Source organism: Bombus terrestris, chromosome 12 (assembly GCF_910591885.1).
Source record: "Bombus terrestris chromosome 12, iyBomTerr1.2, whole genome shotgun sequence".
NCBI lineage: Eukaryota > Metazoa > Arthropoda > Insecta > Hymenoptera > Apidae > Bombus > Bombus terrestris.
The window spans coordinates 8,887,938-8,913,044 of NC_063280.1; the positions used below are offsets into that span (position 1 = coordinate 8,887,938).

Consider the following 25,107-nt stretch of genomic DNA (forward strand, 5'->3'; position numbering starts at 1 on the left):
TCTCAACAGCTATTAATTATTTGTAGGAATGGTTAACGTTATATTACGTTCGCTTAAGAACTACATAGAACAGTTCGAAGAGAACGAGAAGACTATTGAAAGGGGCACATATGATACATAGAATATTCACAACCTGGCAAACCATCTTAAAGCTGGTACTTAATGGGTCGATCACGAAGTAACACGTTAATACGAAGCTGACGCATTTTATTCCCACAGAAATTGTCAGTGATCGATGATGTATCTGCATAGTTCTCGACGACTCTGAGTTCGTGCGAGTCTCTTGAAACGTTGCAAGGAGAAGCCAACGAACTCAGCAGTATTACATCTTTCAATTATCATTCTATAAATTCATACGAATAAATCGTTCGACGATCGTGCTCGATATTGCAACAGACGAGAAGACAATCTTGCCTTACACGGACGGTACACGATTTTTCGGACGGCCTGTGATTTCTTTTTTTTTTTTTTTTTTTTTTTGCCAGTCGAGGAAGGTTCCCAGGTTTCACGCAGGGAATACGATTTACGGTTTGCACAAGAAGAACGTGGCAAAGAACTAGTCAAAATTGACCTTTGCTTTTATTCCGTATATCAGCTCTTACGATAAATCATACAACCATAAAGATGTCACGCGGTTTGATCAACGACTTAAATCGTGGGAGTGAGCTTCTTTCTTCTTTCTTCCTTCTTTCTTGTTTCTTTTCATTCGGAGAACATAGCATCCCCGACAAAGGGAAACATGATTTATACATCAAGTATTAACAATATTTCTTTTTCAGTTCTGCTGGGGAACACGAGTGTCACACATGTTATATATTTTTATTGCAAGACTTTCTCACTTATTAATTCAATGCAGTCTTAAGTTTTTAATCGAACGTAATGCATCGTATACCTATAGGAAAATTGATTTCATTCGAAGATGAAACCTTTTCGCGGAACAATCGGATACAAGCTAAAGAAGAAAGGTATTTTTGAAAAATCTTTTCTGCTGTAGAAGACTGCGGATAAATCAACGGATACACACTTTTTGAAATTTAACGCAACGTTTACCTAGCAGTTTCGTTATCTAGATCTTTAAACATCGAAAAAGTGTATCCTGAATAGAGTTTGGACCATTTTCTCTCAAGCATTTTAACAACGATACTACTGTGATAAAGTTGGCAGATTTGTATAATTGGTAAACAGTGTGTTACGTTAAAATTGATACAATTATACGGCTGTATTTTTACATATACGGAAGCCCTCGCAAGCTGTGATATCTCGTTCGAGATAAAAGTTTGTTTAAATTCTTAACTACGACAATCTTCCCTGATGCTACTATTCTATAATACTATGATTGAGCCTAGAAGAACGTTCCAACTATTGATGCTTGCAACTATACCTCTTCTTATTTTTCACGTAACGCTACATAACGTTAATCGAACTTGGTCCATTGAACGTCAGATCGCTTCGCCTATCGCTCTCTTATAATACGTCCCTAAGTAACTCGTCCAGAGGGTCGCGCGATGTCTATTCAAATGTGTATACCTCTACAGGTAGAAAGATGCCCCCGAAAAACACACTCATGATCGTACTCATAATTAGTACGTTGTCGTGATCGGAAAAAGAAACTGAGACTAGCCCTGAGATACAAATGTGTCAGTTTGCCAGTTAGGAGAGGAGCGAAGTTAAGCGTCATCGGGAATAATAAGCTGGCAAGAGGAATACGCGTCGCGCGAGAAGGGAAACGATTAAGGGAGAAACAAAAGGAAGTAGAAACCCGCAAAATAGCGAACGAAATCCACTGCTCTTGGGTCCGGGTAAAGATGCACAACAAAATAAACGCGCGTTATTAAAAACATCGGGTAGTACAAGAGAGAAGATCAAGCGAAAATGGTCGATTAATCGTGCAGGCATTTTGGAAGAACAAGTGAAACAAAAAGGACAATAAGCGTTTATTCGAACTCTCCGTGGTCTCGGTTCTCTTGAATTTTCATCTTCCTCGATTTCTAGACATTCGCGACTTTCAAATTGTCAAGTTTCCAAGTTGCCAGCTTCTCGAATTTTCTCGATTTCACGTGCCAATTACAAACGTAACTTTTACTAATTAGAATTCGAGTTAAATTTCCAAGATAGAATTCCTCTTCGATCATGGAAAAACCGGCGCACGGAAAGTTAATCGACGCGAGGGCGATGACACTTATCAAAATTGTCTGTGACAATAGCTTCGCATATCCGTGTGATAATGGTCGATTTAATACTCGAGTTTAAATCTTATCGCACTATCCTTCTTTACATGGTATAAGTTTCAGAGAGTTCCAGCCTCACCGCTTTTAAGCTTCTACGTTTATATGTACACGGACATACTTGTGTGTGCATGTGTACATAATGTATATACGTACATATACAGTGTATATACATAAAATGAGAAAAATATGATAAGGAAGGAAGACGAGGACTGACGAGGAAGCGATAATAAGTTAATTCTACAGTCTGACCAAAAACAGTCAGTCACTTAAGGTCACTTTCTTAATTATAAATCATCGTACCTCCTTTCCTCCTCGCTAAACCTTTATCTCGATAATTTTTCAACGCTGTTACAAAGGGAGTTGGATAGTGCTTGCCATTCCGTACTAATAATATTCTAAGCTTTCAGATTTCTAGATAATCCGTGCAATAGCGTTCTCCACTATTACAATGATGAACGTAAATTTAGTGATGAATAAGATTCTAAAGTTTATGAAACAATAGAGATTATTCGATGGCCTTGAACGACTAATTGATTTCAGGCAGACCATAATCGTCTAAGCACTAAAAGGTGAAGTACAACAGGTGTCGCAATACTATGAACGAGACGTTTGAAAAAAGAAAGAGAAAAGAAGAAAAAACGAGGCACAAATTGAAACAAGAACGCGACGATAAAATGCCACGATTTATGTACTCTTTTATGATTCATGGAAAACTGTAAATAATTTTAACTAGAAATTCTCTATATGGTACAAGGCAAGCACAAAAGTCGGTTTTTACGCTAGTTCCCTTCCTCTCTCTCCTTTGAGATTCATGAGCTTTATTCGTAGTGTTAAACCTAGTAATACTTGCAAACATTATCGTGTAAAGTCATGTATAGGAAGAAAAACAGAGACGACTTAATGATTATTGCTTTTCAACGATATTCTATTTACAAATCTTCATGAACCTCGAAGGATGAGTGTCCTAAATCTCTTTATGATTATTTGTTATTATGTCATTCCACAAGTATGAATCTTATCAAACAAGGGACTAATATTATGGTTGACTGCAGTTAGGTGAACAACTTTACTTCTAAAAAATGAGAATTACCCAAAATTCACATATTTTGGAAGATATTCGAAATCTGATCAACACCAAATCCTCTTTCAATTGTTATTTGAGATACTTGTGTTCTTAAGAAGATAATATTAAAAACGCTATCTCACTCGTGGGATGACTTAATAATTAAAGATATTTTAGGTATTCTCTTATCTTATTATCGCCTATTTTAGAACAGAGCTCTGCTCCTTACAAATATACAAAATTCAACAATGGAATCTGATATTCGTGCTATTTAACCGAACGCGATTAAATCGGAAGATATCGTCGTTAAATTTCGCAAGTTTTTCAAGAAACGAGGACACATTTGGATAAAGAAGGATATAATAACTCAGCGTAATACGAAGAAAGAGGGGGCAATCGTAATTTGCAAAAAGCAACGCAAAGATAAAAAATGATAAAGTATGTGAGATCGCGATGTTTAAATGTATATTAAGAAATCAAACAGGAAGGCGAAGAGGAAGAATTTGTGCTGGACCTGTACTGTAGGAGCCTAAAAAAAACAATGAATTCGAAAAATAAAAGGCAGAAAAGACAAAAGAAAACAGAAAGAAGATTTACATTTAACGACTACCACTAGTACATCGATTAAAAAAGAAACAAAAAAAAAAAAAGGAACGAAAGCTTCAGTACGCTAGAATTTCGTGTTTTTGCGCGAGAGAAACAAATCACGATGGATCTAGGAATGAGCGATCGCTTTTCTTTTTCTTTAAATAAAAATCTATGTTGGAATTATAATACTGGACTCGTGAATTATAGTCAAAAAGTGAAGAACATGTTAAAGCAGATACGACAGAAACTTCTTTCTTAGTAGATTTCGCTTAATGATTACTTAGGCCGAGTATCGTCATGGAGAAACATCGGAGGAACGTACATTTTTATAAATTGTAATCGATTATGAAATCTTTCTAGAACTTCGTTCATTGTTTTACTGGCATTCGAAATAATTTTAAGAATGAAAATGCACGAAAGAATAGGAATGGACCAAGTAAACTATTTCCACTGCTTCAAAGAAGAGGTCAATACGTTGTTAGAAATTGTAAAATATCGTGTTCATTGCAGCTGTTCAAAGATCAATTTTCACTATCATAATTTACTACAAAACTTAATCCAAAGACAATTTATATTTATTATAAATATTTAAAATTGAGATTCTTTTATTTCAGAGAGACTAATCGAAAAGTGAACAGCTGCTGGATATTATTCAGTGGAATACAAAGGCGAAATTAAAGGAACGTTCCAACGAAAAAGAAGCTCAATTTAAATTACAATGAATGAGGCAGAGAGCTGTTGGTATACCATACTACCAAAAATTGAAAAGGAAGTACACGGGTATAGAGAAAAGATCGCCCATCCCCGAACCAAAATATTGTTGTGATTAAAGAATTTCGCGAGTTTAAAAATCTAGCTATCTAAATTGGACGTCGCCTGATGGTGTCTGGTTGCGAACAGAACGAAGATTTGGCAGAACAGGAGACACAGTAGGGCACTAAAAACATTCTACACGACAGTAGCAGAGCGGAACATCGTTTCTAACTCTCAGAATTATCTATCTCTCCATCGTTGGCCGTTAGGTGTGTATTTCTCGTTTTCTTAGACTTACTTAACTAACGCTTCTTTAAACCGTGACACTACTATTATTGTATAATTAATCAGACACTGGCATAATCAATTTCGTTATGCGTCAAGCTCATACTGTACAATTCCTTAACAAAATCCCTTCCTTACGCTTGTATCATACATTAATGTACAGATTGCAAAGAGCCAGCTACGTTTCTCAAAATCTAATAAGATTTGAACGTTCGTAGCTGCGTCTGTTTGCGATATTTATATTACAAGAAGCTTCGACGCTAATTACATACAGTACCGAGAAACTACTGAAACTGGATTGACTAAGTAACGAATCCCTAAGTCGTATTTGAATGCTCTTCCATCGAGAGTTTACTTAAGAGTAAGTACCATTTCCATAATTCATACGATACTTTCTAATTTCCCCTGTTTTTCTACGTACCTTCTGCAATACAGCAATACACGATGGAAGCTCTCAAACTCGTACAATCAATTTCAATAGCATCGGGCTTGTGTAGAAGCGAGATTAAATGCCAACGTCCGATTTGATGCAGACCAAAGGGTCAACGAAGGGAAGTCATCGATGTTCCACCAAACTATACCTGTCCCTCTATTTGTGTGTACAGATAATGTGTGTCTGTATGTACGTATACGTATATGTACCGGCAGTATCTAATCGCTAATTAATGATCAACCGGTTCGCGGAGACAAGTCGTTTCCATCATGTTTTAAGTGCACGTTGCGGCTCGTAATTACACAATTAATCGATCGCAGGTGAGTTAGCGTTAAGTAATAACGTTACAACACAGATATATAGTGTATGCTATGTTGACTAGCGGGCTTCATAACGTGACCTTGGTCTTATTCCTCCTGAACGTGAACAACATCTTCCGGCGTCGTTTTTTCGACTCGTCGTTGTCCGTGGTCGAGTTCGAGTCCGTCGATAACGTCTCGTCGTCCACCATTGACTGTTGTTGCGGTTCCTTCAGCGCTTTCCTGCTGCTGCTCGATGTGCTCGTCGTTGTCGTGGAGTTGATGCTGGTGGTACTCGCGGTCGTCGCGGACGTCGGACCAATCTTTTGCTGCCCTGATCGATCTTGACTCGACGAATCCAACGAATTCTCCGAATAAGACGACTTCGACAGGAATGATGAGGTAGTCTTGTCCTCGACGGAGAGAGGCATGCTCGTATCTTGACTGTAGGAACGCACGATGTTGGGTTTCTCTTTGCTGGATGCTCTGACGGGCTCGACGGGTCCATCGCCGACGGTGAAATGTACAACGTTACTCTCTGGTGGCGTATCCTTCCCGGTTTCACTGCTGGACGAGTCTGGAGGAACCGACGACTCCTTCCACATTAGGCTGTCTAGTGTACCTGTAGATTAAGATTGAACTTTGTTATGCTTTGTATGTATCTGCGGTGGCTTTTCATTTTATGATAGTCTTTTATTTCTGCAGGGGATTTTAGTACGAGTGATTGATACATTAGAATCACAGATTCTTGAAGATTATAAGAATTTGTTTGAAAATATGTAAGGTTTTAGGGATCTATTTGCTCGGTATTGGAATTGGGTTCATCAAAGTTGATGAAGAATGGATGGACTAACCTGAAAGTGTATTTGAATCTTTAGTAAGACTGATTGGAAATTGGAATAGAACTAATTGTTATATGTATGAACAGATTAACGTTAATGTAGGTCGGGAACCAAAGAAACTGAGATTTTCTTGGAAAAATGTGTTCCAATATCAGTTTCTTTGGTACATGAGGGATATTGATTTACTGATACCATTGGTCTTTCGATGAAGATATGTTGAAATAACTGTAGATACTATTTTTATTCGGCCAATTGTAATTTTCATGCACTAATTAGTTAGAACTGCTTTCGGCAAACAGTGTCAGAGGTTAGTTCCATGCAGAATCCAGTTTGTGGAAGGAAGAAGAGAAACAAACAACACAATGGATGATACTCTTTTATATTCCACAGTAAATAATATAAATTTTGTCGCGATACTTTACTGTCTCGCAAACATTAGTAGAATAACGAGGAAATCGTTATTTAAAAAGCGCAATGCATGAAAATTCAGGATCTATGCGATGAAATTTATGTTTGTTCCTAAGAAGACTCTTCCAATTCGTGTCACATCGATTCTGAGAAGACTTTACATGCTCCTCAGATGCCATACTTTACCAGAGAACGCAGCTTGGTCCCTTGTTCTAGCGAAAACAAAACACACAAAATCCTTCATAAATTTTCTTTTTACAGACAATCGAACATTTTATGATTTTCTTGTTGAAAATTCTATTTTCATAGTGTTCCATGTAAAAACGACGAAGTCAGAAGAATACAATAAATAGAGAAAAACATCAATTCTTTATTGCTTCAACTGGGAAAGATATCTTTGTGTTCCTGTTTAAAGAAAATATCCTCTAATGACTTCTCTAGACTCAGTTATTTTAACAGCAATAATTCATAAAACTCATTGGTACATTTTTGGCGCATTTCAATAGGTATGTATAGCATTTAAGACTTACAAACTACTAAGGAGTTAACATACTAAAGCGTCTAACTTGAAACTTCGGTTTGCAGGTAACAAAGACAATCACATACAGATTGTTGTACAGATTGCGGTACAGCGTATCATTGTGCCAAATATGTAATTTTAATTCAAGCGTCACTCGTGAGTCGTACAATGTTAACGAGATTATTTGAAAGACGAAATAGACAAAAATAGAAGGACAAGATAGGAACTTGAAATATTCATAGAAACACGGCAAAATTTATACGAGTCCAGGAACGGATCATTTAATTTCAGGAACTAGCGTAGTTAACGTCGCTCAGCGAGAAGATTGAAATTAAAATTACATACTCGGTTAAGTAATTGGTCATCTTGAAACATCTCATCGCAACTTAGATCATACAAACGAGGCTTGTGCACGTCGGTTTCTCGCAATTTGCTTGATTTATTAATTACGACCTTTGAATCGCACACAATAAAATGTCGAGAGGGAGACACAACGTATGCATTGCAACAGTCAGACAAACAATGTACAGATCCTCTGCTTCTCGTTTCTTAATGTACAATAATGTACACATTTGCCTATGTGCATTATATGCGGATACATATACGTATATAACTCAATGCCGTTGATATGCTCGAGTTTATAATAGAAGGAAGAAAAGAGCCGTTTCGATTGTCACGTCTTTCGCATGAAATCAAACCGATTCGAGAATATATTTATTACGCGTCGTGGTGTAAATACGTGTATTGCACCTACGAGTTAAATCCTCGGACGTATATAGTCGCATCTAATTTTAATTGATTCTAATCTTAACCATGATGCGGATCTCCCAGGAAATAAAATTTATTTCTTGGCATCATATTAGGAACCAGAAATCCTCGATCGTTCGAGCTTTTCCTAGTCCCTAGCCGCAGCCAAAGATTTCCACGCTTAAGGCCACTCTACTCCCACCAATTGATATAACACGACGATCTCTGCGTTTATTCTTCAACTATTTACCTCTTTAATCTCTAAAGAGGTTCCAAGACACCAATACTAGTAACATACACCCAAAAAATTGTCCAACTCTTAAAAAATATACTGTAACATACAATTACGCAATTACCCAAAATTTTAGAGCATGTTTACTCCAAGATTTCGGATAATTGATTGCTTAATCATTAAGCGTGCTCCACAAAAATATCTGAAGACTTATAGGTACTACAGTTTCAGGTATAATTATAGGTGTTCAGAAGTTGATGGAAGTTCATTTTTTGCTACACGAAATATCTGTATGACGGACAGTCGAGTATCGAGAAAACAATTTTGCTCTTTCTTAAATCTTAAAGAGCTGAACAGAAACGAGAAATCAGACGAAGGAAGTAACGACGCCACCTCGTGGTAAAGTGATCTTGAACGACCGAAATCTTCCGCTCAGATTATAATACAGCATGGATATGATGTATTTAATCGTCGATTATAGCATCAGCTAGCGAGCGATAATCGCGATAGGGAAAAAATTTGAAATTGCACACGACACGTAAGAAAATGGCACTTCCAGCGATGTAAACACGATCGTCGAATTAAGATAGGATGCTGTGCTAGCCTTTAATTCGAACTATTAATACGAAGATCGTTGTGCAACGCATTACTGCGGGACCTGGCAAAATTGAAACGTACTCTTGGCGAAATAAGAAAACGCATCGACGATCGGTCGATTCTCATGAAACAACCAGGAAATCGTAAATGAAAAATTTCTACTTTGGTTTAACGTTTTAATAGGATTAAGCGATATATTATATTTACGTGTGGTAATATAATAGGTGATCGATCATCGGAACTTATTAAATAAAGTGATAATTAGATAGTTATCACGCTTGGCACTTGGTCGCCTTCGATATATTGCTATTAGATACGAAGGAACGAACTAGAAGGCTTATTATACTTGATCGAGCTTGGATCGTTAGACTGCGGATATATACGCACATAGAGGAAATTTAAATCTGCGAGAATATACAGAACATATATTTGGAGTACTCGTTATGATATTTAGTAGGTGATTAGAATTTAAATGAGACTTTCGATACGACTTGTTAATTTTGTTCATAAATACATTCGCAGTCCAACGATCGTATGCCTTGGATAGACGAAGAATCAAAGTCGTAGTTGCGACACAAATTAACCTTTGCAAAATGACCATTAAGCGAATTAATCATTGCTGTCATTGAGTAGATGTTCCCTAGTTTCTCAAGGAAGAAACTTACATATTACACAGAATAGCGTCTCAAGAAACGTATAAAACTCTTTCCTGAATTTTTTCAAAGTAAATTAATATTTATTTCTGACCTCTTCGATTTTCTTTATGGCTCAGATTTTCATTTTCTTTATACTTGAATAAAAATTTCTTACGAGAAAAGAAAAAAACTAAGAGATTTGTATTTTGTATGTGGAAGAAAAATGACATTATTCGTAAAAATATCACATTCTGGCCTCGTTCGTTCATTCGACACATCATGAAAATTTTTGTACAAAAATATGTCATATTCTTTCATCAAATTGTTATCCTAACGTTTCATAATCTGTAGGAGCAGGTAGTTGTAAAAAAAACAACTCCATATAATTGTACTGACAATACACTGTTCTTTGAATTATACGTGTGTGTATGTGAGAAAATGTGAGTGTGTGTGTGTGCGTGTGTAAACTTACGCGTTAACAATAAGTTAAGAAACTTGTCATTGTTTAAATAATTAACACGCCGTTATAACTTGACAAATCTCGATTAGGAAAGGGGAACATTCCAATTTTCAATCCTCCCTTTTCCTGCACACAAATCCCTTCATTAAAAATTTTTACCGGATTTCACTGAAAGATCTGCTGATACTATTTTAACGCTAATTGCATTGTCACATGTCAGAGATAATCAAATTTCGTTCGTAAGCATTTTTTTGATACAATGTACTTTTAATTACGAACATATTATTCATGTCACACATTACTTGATAACATATATAAATAAACAATTTTTTACATCGATATGTAACTACTCGATAAATAACAATAACAATTTTTTCAACAACTATGACTTTCTTAAACTTTAAGTAAGTCTCTATACAATGTGCAGGATCAATAATATGCATAAAAACGTGTTAAAAAGGTTTGATTATATAGCTTCTTTAATCTTTTTTGGAACCGTTAAGTATAGTTTCTTCCACCCCTAGAATCAAATGATAACACAACATAAACAAACAATAACCTAAGAGAAACAAAGAATATCAAGAAATATTGTATCTTATCACAAAAAGAGTAGCTAAAATTGTTAATTCAATAATTCAAACATATAAAAATATATATACATGTGTACTTTTCTTGAACAAAGTTTTATAAAACCGAGAATTAGTTTGGAAAAAGCACAAAAAATGATATAAGCAATAATAAACAATTTGAGCAAATTTTTCAACAAAAACAACGAGACAATAACATTTATAGCATAATTTAAACAACACTTTATGTAAAAGACGCAAGACAATAACATAATCAAACTTCACAATGTACAAAAATATATTTTTAAAAAAATGACCATAAAAAAGTCGCTAATGTTTTTAATGTTTTAATGTAAAGCTTCTCTTAAACATAAATCTTTTATAAGATTTTTGTATTCTTCAAATATTTTCTGACATTTATAGAAACATGACATTAGAACATCTTCGTAATGTGTGACATTAGCCATCTGCTTTCCTGGAACCAGTAACATCTTTCATGGAAATCATAGATGCATACGTTCATATTTACGATTTGCAAAAACTACTTTTTTGTATCAAAATGAATCTTAAGGCATCGCGTGAATTTTTTAAATTTATATTTTAGTAAAAATTTGATTTTAAAATCTTTGATAAGAAATTCTTACGAAGAATAACTTATCCGTAGTTTCGTTACAAACTTCTTAAACAGTTAGCAAAATACATATCGTAATTTAGTTTTCATGAGTACCTACGCTGGAAACCCGAAGGTTTGATTAAGAGAAATTAATGTCACAGAAAGAACCCAAACTACTACTATTAAAACGAGAAAAAAGTTAGTAAATTATTGATCTCGAAGATATTGTCTACGTGCGTAAAAAAGAGAGAATAGAAGATATTTAGATATTGTAAGTATCATATCAAAGTTACAATAGTATTTACAAATTGAGCATTGTTACTATCAATCTAAATGCTCGTGGAAGTCCGTTTCCAGCTTACCTGCGGCACCACATGTTGAAGGCGAGTAGATTGAACTTGCTTCGTCGTCTAAGTCATCTTGACTACTGAGTCGACCTGTAAACATGAATCGCACAATTATTCGCGTTAATCTATCGTATCCAAATTTTGAAAATTGAAACTTTATAAGAATATCAATCATCACTTAAACCAAGATTCGCAAATAAAATACTGACAATTTTCATGTGTTTATATTCACATTAAAATACAAAAATCATTTTTAATTTATTAAATCGTCATAAACATAAATACCTCTGAGTCCAAGACCTCGACCGTTAGGAGTTCCTCTGTATAGAACAGTTTCTAAATAACTTAGACCATTATTATTGATTATATTAAAGCCACATAGCAGCTCAATTTGTTTCCAACGATGTACTCTTTCTTGCAATTCTACGGTGACTTCGTTTAGAGCAGTTCTTGCCTCAACTATACTTTTGTCAACTTCATCGATCGATTTTCCATGAGTTGAAACAAACGCTCCTACTAAACTCGATCGTTTTTTTCGCAGTTTCTCGCACTAGAAATAACATTACGTACAATTAAATAATAAATAATTGAATCGTAATAATATACAAAAATAATTTAATTGAGAAAAAAATGTATCACTTACTGCTTCTCGTGCTTGTTGCAACTGTTTCTCTGCAGATATCTTTTTCTTGGTATATGCTTTATTTTCAATTTCGTGAGTTAATTGTAACCAATGTTGCAATCCAGCAGGAGGAGACCAACATCTATCTTCGAGTTCGCCCTCTGCACGTTGCAATTCAACTTTTAACATCTGTAAAGTCCAAATTAATTACATTTTAAAGGAACCTAATCCTTAAATTTTTAATATAAAAATTTATGGGATATTTACTTCGATTTCCGCCTTTAATTGAGAAACTTCGAGATCGGAGTAAGAAGCATGCAATCCCACACTTTCGTCTTGTAAACGTTTCTCTAAGTTTTGTTTCTCAGTAGTTACACTTTCTTGTTCCATTCGTGCCCTCTCCAATTCTTTCTGTAAATAGTAAAACATAACATTAACGAAGATTTAATGCGTTGCTAAGACTTTAAGAAGAGTAAAACATACTTGCAAGTCCTCCAGTGCCAATTCTGCTTTGTGTAAACTCTCCATATCCTTCATCATTCTGTGGAGATGTTTCTGTGAATTTTTCTTCTGCTGATATGCATACCAACATCCGATAAGCGCTCCGAATAACAATGTTATTAATACCAAATCTTTGATGCCATGTCCAGTATCTATAACAAGATAGTAAATAATTATGGTAAACTAGTCAAAAAATTTTTAGCAGAAAAATGATCTTTTAATAATTATTTACCCTTTGGTGGCCCAAAAAGAACTACATCCATAGCTTTTAAGGCAATTTTTTGTTTATGAATGGGATCCTTGATCCCTAACACATTACTTAGGTATTGCATATTGTTCACAGCCAATCTATACATAAAGTAATAAATATTCTATTATTAAAACAATTGCTATAGTATCAAGATGATATACTGTATAAAGAAAGTGACCTTGGAAGTGTAGCACCAGTTACACGGTGTTGTATAAAAGTAGGAACATATTGTGGAAGATCTACATTAGAAGCCAACCATTCTGATGTTTGTTCTATAGTCCAATTATGAACCTATAAAAAAATTATTAATATAGTAAGATATCAAAAAAAATAAAAATTATTTAAAGAAACAATTATATTTTAGACAATACCTCTGACCTTAGCCAGGCTTCCCAAAGTTCTCGAACACTAATATGCATATCATCATTATGATGGAAAGCCCTCTGTCTCCTTTCATACCCAGCTTCATATTGTAACTCTTCTCTTAAAAACTAAAAGGAATACAAATTGCTTTTTATATCTCATAGTGTAGAAGGAATTATAAGTAAAAATTTATTTACATCATCTGACTCTGAAAGATCCACATTTCCATTGGCATCATCGTCTAGTTGACTGTGGAGTGATTTGATAGCTTCTAAACCTAGTCGATCATGAGAAGCCAGTGTAAGACAAGCTAGGTCATCGTTACAAGTATCGGAACCTGTAATAAATTAAACAGCCTACGTTTGATTGTATGTGTTTATGATTACATGTAGTTTGTTTACAGATGCCTTTTTTCTTTAGGGCTATGATTATCCTGTTAACCACGTGTAAGAAGCTTTTTGTCCAATTATTATTAATGTAGAGATGTCAATTAGAAAGAAGTATCTTGTTAATAGACATAGAATAAGTTTACAATAATAGTTCATTACTATTGAGTCAAGACTAATCTTTGAATGATTAGATCATTTGTGAAATTTATCATCTGCAATATGAGCTTTTATCATAAACACATTTGTATCTCTTTTACAGCCAACAACAAAATCATTAAATTAAAGAAGAAGGCCTATTTTTTTAAGTAAGCTTTGTAATTGTAAATACCTTTAAATAGAATGATATGGCAAACAAAACCTATTTTCTTTTTTTTTTTTCTAAAATTAAATATTAGTCATGCATATACATGCTGTCTATTTACACATACATACAAAAGATTAAAACAAAATATTAATGAAACAAAACAATAAATAATGATATAAACTAATGGTTTAATTTCAAAGCAATTTGGAGTATCTTATAACTAATCATTAATTAAACCCTCCAATTTTCATAGCTTAGATTATAATACAACATGAGAAATTTTTAATTTCTATCTTCATTAATAAACAATAACAGAAGAAAAAGAAGAACATATCTCAAAAATATATTTTGAAATACATGTAAAAAATATTACTTTTGATTTCATAATAAAAAAATGGACATGATAATACAAATAGCAGTATATTACATCAATATATAATTTCAAATACATATAAAAACTCAAATATCAGAAAAATATTACTATATTTATATAATTATACTTATATATTTAATATATATAATATATATTATATAATTAAACTAATATTACTATATACATATAAAATGTAAACTGTACACATAATTCTTCTTGACATTATAAAGACAAGACTATGCAAGAAAACAATTATACAACTAACAATATTATGACTGAACATATTAAAATAAATATTAAACTTGTCACCAGAATACAACAAAAACTATAAGCTGTCGATGCATTTACAGTGGCTCATAAAATATCTTGTAGCTTCTATATATATTTTCAGATTTATCTCAAACTTTACCATTATAATCATGATAGTCTGACCATATTGCTAATGAAATCTTTAAATGTTTCAATATAATAGCACATATAATATATTCATAAAAAATTTCTACAAATATTTGAATACTTTTGTGAGCTACTATATGTTACAGAATAAATGAAGAATATTTTTCATGGGCTATGCATATTGGAGGGTTCAAACAACAAGAAAAAAAACAGATAGCGGATTTTTATGGATGTAATTAAAGAAATAAAAGTTAAATAGGGATTTATATTACCCGTCAAAAATTATAACGAATATTTCACTGTAGGTATATCATATATTTTTGTATATTACACACGTTATGTGCATTTTTGCATTTTCAAGTTTTTCATGAATGCATAAAAATCCGCAGTCTAGTTTAAATAATAGAAATAAAAATTACCAGCTTCGTGAGCCACGGCTTGCGCTAATCCATCGGTAAGTGTCGCGGAGAATGCCGTGACTTTGGAATGTGAACTTCCAGTTGAACCAGATTGAAAATTCGAGCTCGTGTCGAGTGCCCCGCCGCTGGCATCTACCGTGTTCCAACACCAATACGACAAATGCAGTCCAAACAGTACAATCACATTGGTTATCACGGATGATCGCATTTTAAGGTTAGATACACCTTGTCACTGACACCTCGCGCCACCCTTGCGCAGTTGCTACGAGTCAAATTAAAAACCGTGTAGCTCTTGGCTCGTTGTCACCTTTGACGTAGACCCGCAATAGTGAATATAACCAAGGTTACAGTTATCAAAAACGGGATAGCGATGGAATTTGTCGAGTGCATAACACGCGTGACCGATTATGATGTTACAGCGGGCTTAGTAATTGAGTGATACACTGTCGCTATTCGCCCCATCAAGGCGTCGGTCAACGTCCGAGATCTCTTTAAAATGAATCGATTGATTTATTAATTAAGTACACTACGCTCCTCTGCTCTGTGCCTCGGGTTTTCCTATCAAGGCCACCGTCCACGAACAACATCATGGAAAATCGTTCATTTAGATTGGACACAGCAATGCACTTTTCTGCACGCAAAAAACTGAAAAATTCAATTGGTCCCGTGTGCGGTTATTCGCGTGATTTTATTGGTCAGACGTTGCACTTATGTTGAGAATTATTCCCAGCGCCAGCGCAGCGCGAAAATCATTTCTAAAATGTCTTTGACCAAAACGAAATGATTTGTGTGATATTAGTGATATTAATGGGCGTTTCAATCTCGATTTCAAATATTTTCGTAGCGACTCGATATTTTGTTAATACTGTCGAAATTCGAATTTCTTTGAATAAATGATTTGATATTTCAAATACTTGAATCTTGATAAGTCTTGTGAATCTCGTTAGGATTCGTAATCTTCATAAAAGAATGAATATCTTATATGTCATACTTTATATCTTATATGTTATATATTATATATTTTATATATATTATGTTTTAGATCTTAGATGACTATCAAATCTTTTTAAGTACCGAGTCATGTTTAAAGCAATTCAAATTTTTTACTACATGCAAATATGTAAGTACTTACATGTTGTCAATACATGACAAGACAAATTTTTCGAAGTTCTCCCGACACGAGTTGATTAATTATTTTAATTAAATATAATTCTTTCGATGATTTTACTATATATATCTTTATAACAATGTAGTTAAATATTTCTTAATTTTTAGATGTTAAGTGCAGTAGATTTAAATATCCAATTTGCTGGAAAACTCGCTTAGAATTGTGTAATTTGGAAGCAAGCACAGTGTGTGCATCTATCGTGTTTGTTGAGCTAAATATCGTTAGATTTTCATAATTACGTAATTTTTTCAATTACATTGCGTTTATGTTTACAGAAAAATTAAATCCTTCTTAATCACATTAATCAGCGTCGAAAAAGCTCGTGTTTACGTTCGAGCGTAAGTACGAAGATAATTACGTTTTAACGTGATTTAAACACATTAATAAATCACCATTACGTTTGTTTCTCGATAGCCTAATTATGTTAAAATACAATTTTTATAGGATTTCTCAACGGAGTTATGTTATTAACATCATAAATCGTAACAGAAATATTTTCGCCCGTAAATCTACTTGGATTTACCGATGTGCTACCTGTTCTAATGAGTTATAAAATTCGTACTATCTAAGCGCCTCGAAACTGGTTAAGATTGCTACCTAAAATTTGTATCGTGAGGACGTTAAAATGGAAAATAACGCGAAAAATGAAGATTGTGAAATTCAGGGGATTAATATAGTGAGCAAGAAAGAAGAAAGTTCATCCCAAAATGTACAAAATTCTTCAGACGCAAAAGTTTCCGTGGATTCTAAGAATACTCAAGTTCGTGTCGTTCGAGGAACAAAAAAGATAAAATTAGACCTTGGTGATGGTAATAACATGGAAAAAAAAGGCTCGTATTTGTATAATTAATTGATCATATACATATAGTAATCGAAAGAAATATTGACAACTGTATAACTTCTTAATTAAATTCCAATATGTTATATAGTTACAAAGATTTGTTTGTAATTTAATAGATTCCAAGGATGAAGAAAATAATACAGAGGTGAAAGTAAAATCTTTGAAAAGATCTTGCGAATTATGGTCCATGGAGGATAAAAATACCTTTTTCAAAGCTTTAAACGAGTATGGAAAAGACTTTGATGCTTTACAAAGCTATTTCTTGAGTCAAGGAAAGAAAAAAGGTTTACCAGATGTTGTAATAAAAAATAAGGAACAGATTAGGCATTTTTATTATCGAACTTGGCTAAAAATATCGAAGCACCTAAAATTTTCAGAAGGTAATTGTTTAACTTATTTTTACACTTTATTTTTTATTTTAATAATATAATTGTTTTGTTGTACAGATGTAAAAAAAACTTCGCAGGAATTGTATGGATTAATTAATTATGGTGAACTTAGGAGGAAGTTACCACGAATATATGAAAAGGTACAGTTGAAATTAAATGAGTTGGTTTATTGGGGTTCAACGCAAGTCAGACTTAGAGGAAGAACTATGAGAATTAAAACACCTATATGTAGAGCACTGAGAAAACTGAATCAACTAGAAGGTATACTTAATCAATAAAATGTAAACCATAGTTCATGAAATTTAATAATATTTCATATAACAATTATAATATTTCTATAGATTGGCAAGAAGAAATTAAACTTCCCCCTAGGATAACAATAGAATTAAGACCCCGTAATAATATGGCATGGTGGCAAGTGCAAGCATCTTCGATGAATCCAAGAGTACGCACTCTATTGCCTATACAGAGACGTTTGTCTAGTTTATTAATATTTCTGCAACAAAGATGGAGACCTGCAAAGTATAACGCAGTATCCTTACTTCAAAATAGATTACCAATATTAATGTATCTTGTTTTGTATCTAATAAGAAAAAAAGCATTGAGAAAATTCCTATACATTTAATGTAGTTCCCCAATTTAGAAAATGCAGTTGCTAATGAAATGAAAGATAATCGATTATTACGAGTAGCACCACCCGAAGGGAGCAAAATTGCTTTGCCAATGGTGAACCTTGGAGAGTATCTAACCAGCAACAGTGTCAGTTTAAATTCTTATGAAAAACGTCTAGGATTGAAAAGTTCCAGAATGGACCTATTAGGCTCGGAACAATACATAAAAGGAGTTGGAAAGAAAGGAATTAAGAAAAACAAAGTAGACAAAAAATGCATGAGCCGCACAGAGGATAATTGTACCATGCCAGACAATAATAGTGATATAGATGCAATAGAATCTAGCAGTAATGTTGCAGAAAGACCGTCGACTGTTAGTAACACTGAAAAAGCTAATCCAGAGCAAAAAACAGAATTTAACAGATTTCCGGGAAGAGAAACTATTGAAAGAATTCGGAAGGGATGGAACATCGAGGAAGCAAACACCATTACTGTGGGGGACCTCTTTTTAATGGTACACGTGTTAACTTTTATCCGAGTTAGGTTTGAATAAAAGTTGAAAACTCCGAGTTGTCCTACATTTTTAAAATTTTTCAGTTTGGTCGCGAATCGAAAGTTACGCTGGAATATTGGTGGGACTGGAACCATCGAGAACAACACGCTGGAGAGTCTACATCAACAACTTTGCGCGATGATAATTTGTGTCTTACCTTGCAAAAGCTATTATCTATAGCAAAACATAGTTATGGCACGAGTAAAGTATATGATAATACTTCTGGAAGTAATGAAACTGTGATTTCCTCTCGAATACTTTCGACGAAAGCATCGACCTTTAAAAGACCTTTAATTCCACAAACTTATCAAAAGATTGGAACACCAGATGCTTTCAAAACGCAGTTAGATGTTCGTTATCGTTTCAAATTCAATATTTCTTTAAGGAATTCAAAAACATTTATTATAAAAATGTAATTTTGTTTTTTAAATGCAGAAGTTTACAACACGTTTCAGTAAACGAGGTAGAACCGTGCGGCAAAAAAGTCTTATTGTACAAAGAGTATTGCCAATAATATCTACTACAAGCAATGCACCAGAAGACGTAACTTCTAATAATCAAGAAGCAAATAAAATAAATGACTCTCCTATAAATAATGATGATCAACAAAATGATAAATCGCCATCCATAATTATAAATGTACCACAGGAGAAAAATTTTTTGGATGAACTTGAAGCGGCAAGAGTTCCGAAACCTACGAATTCCATTATAACAAGCGCAACGCAAATACTTAAAGAGGGAGAACATCAATGGTTGAATAGTGAGGTAAATTTCTAAGGTTGATTTTTAGAATTTTAACCAAGAAATATTTTTTCTTTTACTAATATTGCAATTAAATTACAGGTAGCAGATTTTTCATTAAGTAGCTTTCTAGGTCAATTAGAGTCCCCCATGAAAATCTCACAGAGAAGTCAAAATGAAAATAATATAGAAGATAGTCGGCCATCGTCCGATGTAAGTATATATGATAAAATTTAAAAAAGATTGATCTATTAATATTTTAATCTATATTAAGAATGTATTACAGGTCGTTTCACATATGCAATGCTTGATGGGAGAGAATAGTGTTGATTATATGGCGAAATTTGCAAACCTCGCATCGCAGATAGCATCGGACGATAACAAAAAATAAAAGTATAAATAATTGACTAGTTTTGTACGAATTTTCATATGAGCAATTATCTAAAATTATGTAAATGTGATGATACATGTTTTGTAATGGGAGCATGTAATGATATTTAGACTGATTAATTTATCTCTTTGATATTAGCTTTTACAGTCGACTGTTATAATAATACTAATACTAATAATAATGGTAACAAAAATAATAATATATGGAAAATAAAGTAATTCATATATATATACAATCTTCCTGTATGATTTCACTTTTGTATGATTAGCAATTTATAAAGTATGTATAATATATATTATTTAACACTTTGTTTAGCATAAAATGCTTAGGCATATCTATTCTGAATATTCATTAATTTTTTATTGTATTTTTTTCTAAGATACAGGATGCAAAATTAATTTATATAGCAAGTTCAAGTTCTTAATCTTGCATCAATAATTCATGAATGTTCATAAATATTTCATCCTACGTTTGATGCTAAAGGTTTATTGAAAACTGCACAAATGCGGGAGGAATACGTTTATAGGTGATATTTAGTATCCTTATTTAACCCACAAAGATGACGCGGCATCTGTTTATGGAATCATTTAGGCTAGTTCTCGTGTATGACTATCACTATTGCGTTGCAATCTCATGTAACTAATTAAGTATGTTGAAAGAAAAAAAACAAATCCCCGTTTATAACTTCCTTAACTGAAAGAAGTAACAAAATCCAGGTATATATAAACTTCTCCTATTTTTCTCGTATCATAAGTTCCACTAATTAAGCATATATAGAATGTGAGAAAGATGAATGTGAGTACTTACATACTATTGGAATTTGTTTAACACCGCCTATTATTACGAACGGACAGCGTTAACCTTATACAGATTTTCCATTATTAGAAGTACTTTGAAATAGTTAAAAATTTTTTAAATATAAATTTCCTTAACGAAAATAACATCCGCGAGTACTTACAACTTGCATTACAGAACTGTGATCAAACACTGTCTAAGCTTATGACTTAACAATGGAAAAAGAATCTTTATCTGATGATGATGTAGGAAATAACGGTCATTATAATACTACTACAATCATTGTGATATTCTGAAATATGTACGAAAACGTTCATCAACCGTATATTTGAATACCAAAATTTTAATTAAACATTAAAGAGAAAGAATAGAGTATAGATCTATTATGGTCGTTTATTAAAGTAATTTTCAATTAAATTGAACATGCTTAAAAATATTGCAAATACGCGCCTAGAATATGATGGGAACGATAATGAGCCGAACACCCCGAGGAGACACATATTCTTGGAAACGAAGCCTATAGTCTTTTCGACGGCGTATTGCGAAACAGACATTGTGAATGATTCATAGTGCCCGCGTCCACGTGATCTTATGCGCACGCACCTATCAAGTATTTGTTATTTGCAGATGTGATTTTCCCTGGACGTAAGCACCTTCTTTGGGTGAACTGAACTGGTTTCACTCATCTCATCAATCACAGAAGAATAAATCGTTAACGATCTATGCTTTCTTTCCAGAAAAAAATATAACATTTAATTATACATAAAAATTCGTACACAAATAATACTTGTTATCTTTTCCTTTAAAGTCATAAATATAATTATATGAATAATTGCTATTGATAAATTTTAATTTTAAGGACGAGTTTAACCCAACTGAATTTCCTATTAGTTTTTCTTTTTTCCAATTGTACAACATACGACAACATATGTAATATTTTTTATTTTGGAACTTGCACGTAATCAATGACGTTAGTTAAGTACTTTTGATTTTTATCGACGTTAAAAAATTATGAACCTGTTTGACAGTCCGGAATGACCTTTCCCGTTTCAAAACACATTCAATTACGCAGAAGTACGAGTTATTACGCTCTACAGATTAAAAAGTTTACTATAAGACGTGAAAAAAAAGAAAGAGAAACGATTATGTTTGGCTTTCAATCTTCTTTGTCCTTTTCATTGCGTGTATTTACGTCTATTGAATGACTGTAATTGTCATTGATATATGTTTTGTTTACTAAACGTAGCATTTGTTTAAGCCAATTTGCATTTTCATATCAAGTACAGATAATTATAAATATACATATTCAACATCATTTATATTCAAAGTCGAATAATGCATAAAGTTCATGTATTTTCTTATAAAATTTCTTTTCGTGACAAAAACTTTGAAAAATGTTTTTATTCGCAAAGATTAATCATATTAATATGATCATATTGTCATATTATTATGTTTTGTATGTGAAGTTTGTAATTCAGAATAGATATAATATATCAATATACATAAATATATTATTTAACGTTGGACTGTTTGGTGAATTTTTCGTATAATGATAACAAAAATTTTATATTTACAGGACAATGAGTATTTTCATTGAATTTGATATCTTAATACCTTCAAAAGATATTAATTTAACAGGGCTTTAACTTTCGATAAGTGTTCACATATCGATGCTATTAAATATTTCCCAGTTGTGATCGTATGTATTGTACGTGACTTGAAATTTGCCTACAACTACCTTATTCAAACAAGTAGATTATTTCTTTTTCGACATCCAACCATTTCTGATCCCGATATTCCGATAAATGGATGAAAATTAAGAGGAGGACAGAATTTTTGCGTTTGCCGGTTAAGGATATCCATTAACGTGTAAGATAATCATTTATAATTTCATTTTGTGATTTTATATAAACGCGGTGCGATGCATTACGATCTTCAATGAATCTTGCGCAAAAGCTAATCGCATAGAATTTCTACATATTTAATGAGATTGCATCAAAGTATAAAAACAACAATCAATTTTATTTTAATAAATAATCTTACTCTTAAAAGACTTCGTTCAGACGATTTCAATGACGTCTAATACAATCTCATTCGACAATAAACGGGGCAAAAGAACGAGAGATGCTCAAAATATTACCCATTTATATCAATACAATATTGCAATAAATGTAACTTTGAAATATCTGAAAATCTTCCGTTTATAAGGAAATGATTATTTATGTTATCTTTACGTGTCATGGACTTCTTCGTAATATAATAATTAAAAAATAATTGTAAAATTTTAAAATATCCAAGCTTTGTGTGTGACCTTACATCACATTCCTAAAAATAACAAAGATTATCAAAGGATTATTGGGACACCTTATAGGTCTTCCTGATGTTAATCAACATCTATCTGAATAGTGGAGCAAACCGTGATACACAAAAACTGTAACCTAGTAAATGTGATCAGGGATGCTTTAAGCTGAACAACCAACGAAACGACCATTTCTTTTATTTCAGCAACAACTGCAAAGTAAGTATATACGTGTGTAGTATAAGTATATACCAACATCGACCGAGATCGCAGTTTAACAAAATTATTAGAATTTAAAGAAGGACTTTACCAAGTAATACAAAGGATGGGGATCTCTGAGACCTTAGAAATTATATCCAGGTTTTCCTCAAGAAAATTCCATTTGTTATTCCGATTGAGTCTTTATCACAATTCTTATGATAGGTCAGTGATTCATCTTACGAGTACTATAAGCCATATTCAAGCTAAAAAACAAAGTGACTCGCAATTGGAAGAACAAGTTCGGAAGTTACTGAGGAATTTTTCAACTTCTCGGCATAAAAAATGAAAGAACGATTAAAGTGAACCACAGATATGTAATCCTTACATTTTTCGTCTAAATTTATGAAATAGACTGATTAAAATACCACAACTTCCTTAATTAACATCAGAACCGAAATAATCTTTGTTCTTTATCATTGTTGCCTTTTTTCTTCTTCGTTTACTTCATTCGTTGATTTTTCAATTTCTCTACAGGAAACAGAATGTTTCGAAAGAGCCGATATAAAATCAAAGCTTGGCGAGGTTTGCGCGATCACAGTTCTTCGAATCAGTTATTAGTAATCCCCAGGAGTTTCACGGATTGCGGTTATGATAAAAAGCGAGTTCTTCCCAGTGTAGAGACGTAATTGAAAGGAAAAGAAAAAAAGAAGGCGCATAAGAGAAAAAAGGAGAGAAAAGTACATCGTAAAATAAAATGAAGTCCATGGTAGTACCGACATGTTTACACTCCGATGTCGAGACATCGTGGCGTACTATAAATAAACGAGTCCATAGGCGCCGCCAATGTGAGAAGCTTTTTCGAATATTGCATTTTGTCTGGACGAATGCGATGGAAACATTATATGTATACAGGGTAGAACGTACGAATTAGACACATTAGTGGATCCATTGAAAATATTTCTAAAATTTATGTACATGATACATACAAAGTTTAAGAATATAATTTCTGCATTATTGACAATCTATTTACCTCTACTATATGTAAACGTATTCCAACATTCCAGGAAAATTTGGTATACGTGCACATTATTGCAGAGTATCATTTTCTTTTTTTCTCACACTGGTTCTAGCCAGTCAATCTATTGAGAATTATGCGACGAACAACTTGTGTCTATTAATAACGCTGTAAGAGAGAAAAAAAAATGGAATCTTCGTAGAGATCTTCAAACGCTTCAATGTCACGGGAATACCGACGAAGTCTTGTCGTACAGACGAATTTTTGTTCCTGGTTATTTCGTAACTGTTTCGTACGTTGAATCGTTGCTGATTTGCAATAAATGTTTTTTTTTTTTTTAAAAGATACTTCCAGGAAAAAATCGAAACCCGATAGCGATTTCCATTTTATGGAAATTAGATTAACCGCAAGACTCTGGCTTCGCGTAACAGCATAGATCGACTGGAAATATTTGAAGACACGATTATTAATATAATGATATCTGTAAATACAGCATATAAGTCGCATAAATTTTTATAAAAGATTGGAGAGAGTGAGAATGATTTTATAAGATAATTAAAGCAGTCGAATTTAAATATTTCATGAAATTAAAATCTGTTTAACTAAATAGGTTAATTATATGCTTCTATAACTACGTATTATTCGCCAGAAAAATTTACCTTACTGACCCAAATTAGTATTATTATAAATCATTACATTAAATCATTGAATGAAATTCTATCTATGACAACATATTTATATCCGATAACTCTTTCATGCGTTGTTTAGTTAATGAAAGTATAAAGTATATTTAAGATATTTGTACACAGACATGCACACTTAATTACATTCGATCATTTCTTATCTGTTATTTGTTTTTGCGGAATCATT

At 33.0% G+C, this 25,107-nt stretch overlaps 2 protein-coding genes and 2 long non-coding RNA genes across 12 annotated transcripts; 3 read left to right on the forward strand and 1 right to left on the reverse strand.

Moving 5' to 3' along the window:
- Positions 1 to 557: 557 nt before the first annotated feature.
- On the reverse strand, positions 558 to 20,873 carry LOC100649108 (stromal interaction molecule homolog). 6 transcript variants are annotated; one of them, XM_012314920.3, is made up of 12 exons: positions 20,735 to 20,873; positions 15,234 to 15,495; positions 13,550 to 13,689; positions 13,361 to 13,480; positions 13,168 to 13,280; positions 12,972 to 13,087; positions 12,722 to 12,891; positions 12,506 to 12,649; positions 12,260 to 12,427; positions 11,902 to 12,166; positions 11,632 to 11,706; positions 558 to 6,271 (listed from the first exon to the last, which is right to left on the reverse strand). In XM_012314920.3, the coding sequence occupies exons 2-12, from the start codon at positions 15,439 to 15,441 to the stop codon at positions 5,739 to 5,741; spliced, it is 2,052 nt and encodes a 683-aa protein (XP_012170310.1). In that variant the 5' UTR covers positions 15,442 to 15,495; positions 20,735 to 20,873; the 3' UTR covers positions 558 to 5,738. The 6 variants fall into 6 exon arrangements, 5 of the variants coding, with proteins under 5 accessions (XP_012170310.1, XP_003399748.1, XP_048266892.1 ...); XM_003399700.4 differs by having other exon boundaries at positions 15,234 to 15,878; positions 20,735 to 20,864; XR_007225958.1 differs by lacking the exons at positions 558 to 6,271; positions 20,735 to 20,873 and adding exons at positions 6,855 to 7,111; positions 7,765 to 10,610 and having other exon boundaries at positions 15,234 to 15,441.
- LOC100649820 (protein cramped-like) lies at positions 16,219 to 20,155 on the forward strand. 4 transcript variants are annotated; one of them, XM_048410933.1, is made up of 11 exons: positions 16,219 to 16,353; positions 16,509 to 16,739; positions 16,846 to 17,231; positions 17,359 to 17,622; positions 17,689 to 17,892; positions 17,973 to 18,163; positions 18,262 to 18,756; positions 18,840 to 19,145; positions 19,231 to 19,560; positions 19,639 to 19,749; positions 19,811 to 20,155. In XM_048410933.1, exons 3-11 carry the CDS (start codon positions 17,027 to 17,029, stop codon positions 19,925 to 19,927), a joined length of 2,223 nt encoding a protein of 740 aa, XP_048266890.1. In that variant the 5' UTR covers positions 16,219 to 16,353; positions 16,509 to 16,739; positions 16,846 to 17,026; the 3' UTR covers positions 19,928 to 20,155. The 4 variants fall into 4 exon arrangements, with proteins under 4 accessions (XP_048266890.1, XP_048266889.1, XP_012170316.1 ...); XM_048410932.1 differs by having other exon boundaries at positions 16,220 to 16,353; positions 16,677 to 16,739; XM_012314926.2 differs by having other exon boundaries at positions 16,220 to 16,353; positions 16,677 to 16,739; positions 19,823 to 20,155.
- LOC125386098 lies at positions 20,389 to 21,568 on the forward strand. The gene is made up of 2 exons (XR_007225962.1): positions 20,389 to 20,643; positions 21,350 to 21,568. It is a non-coding gene; the product is annotated as an uncharacterized LOC125386098 (long non-coding RNA).
- Positions 21,569 to 22,230: 662 nt separating this feature from the next.
- On the forward strand, positions 22,231 to 24,764 carry LOC125386103. Its single transcript, XR_007225967.1, has 3 exons — positions 22,231 to 22,591; positions 23,094 to 23,240; positions 23,757 to 24,764. It is a non-coding gene; the product is annotated as an uncharacterized LOC125386103 (long non-coding RNA).
- Positions 24,765 to 25,107: the final 343 nt, after the last annotated feature.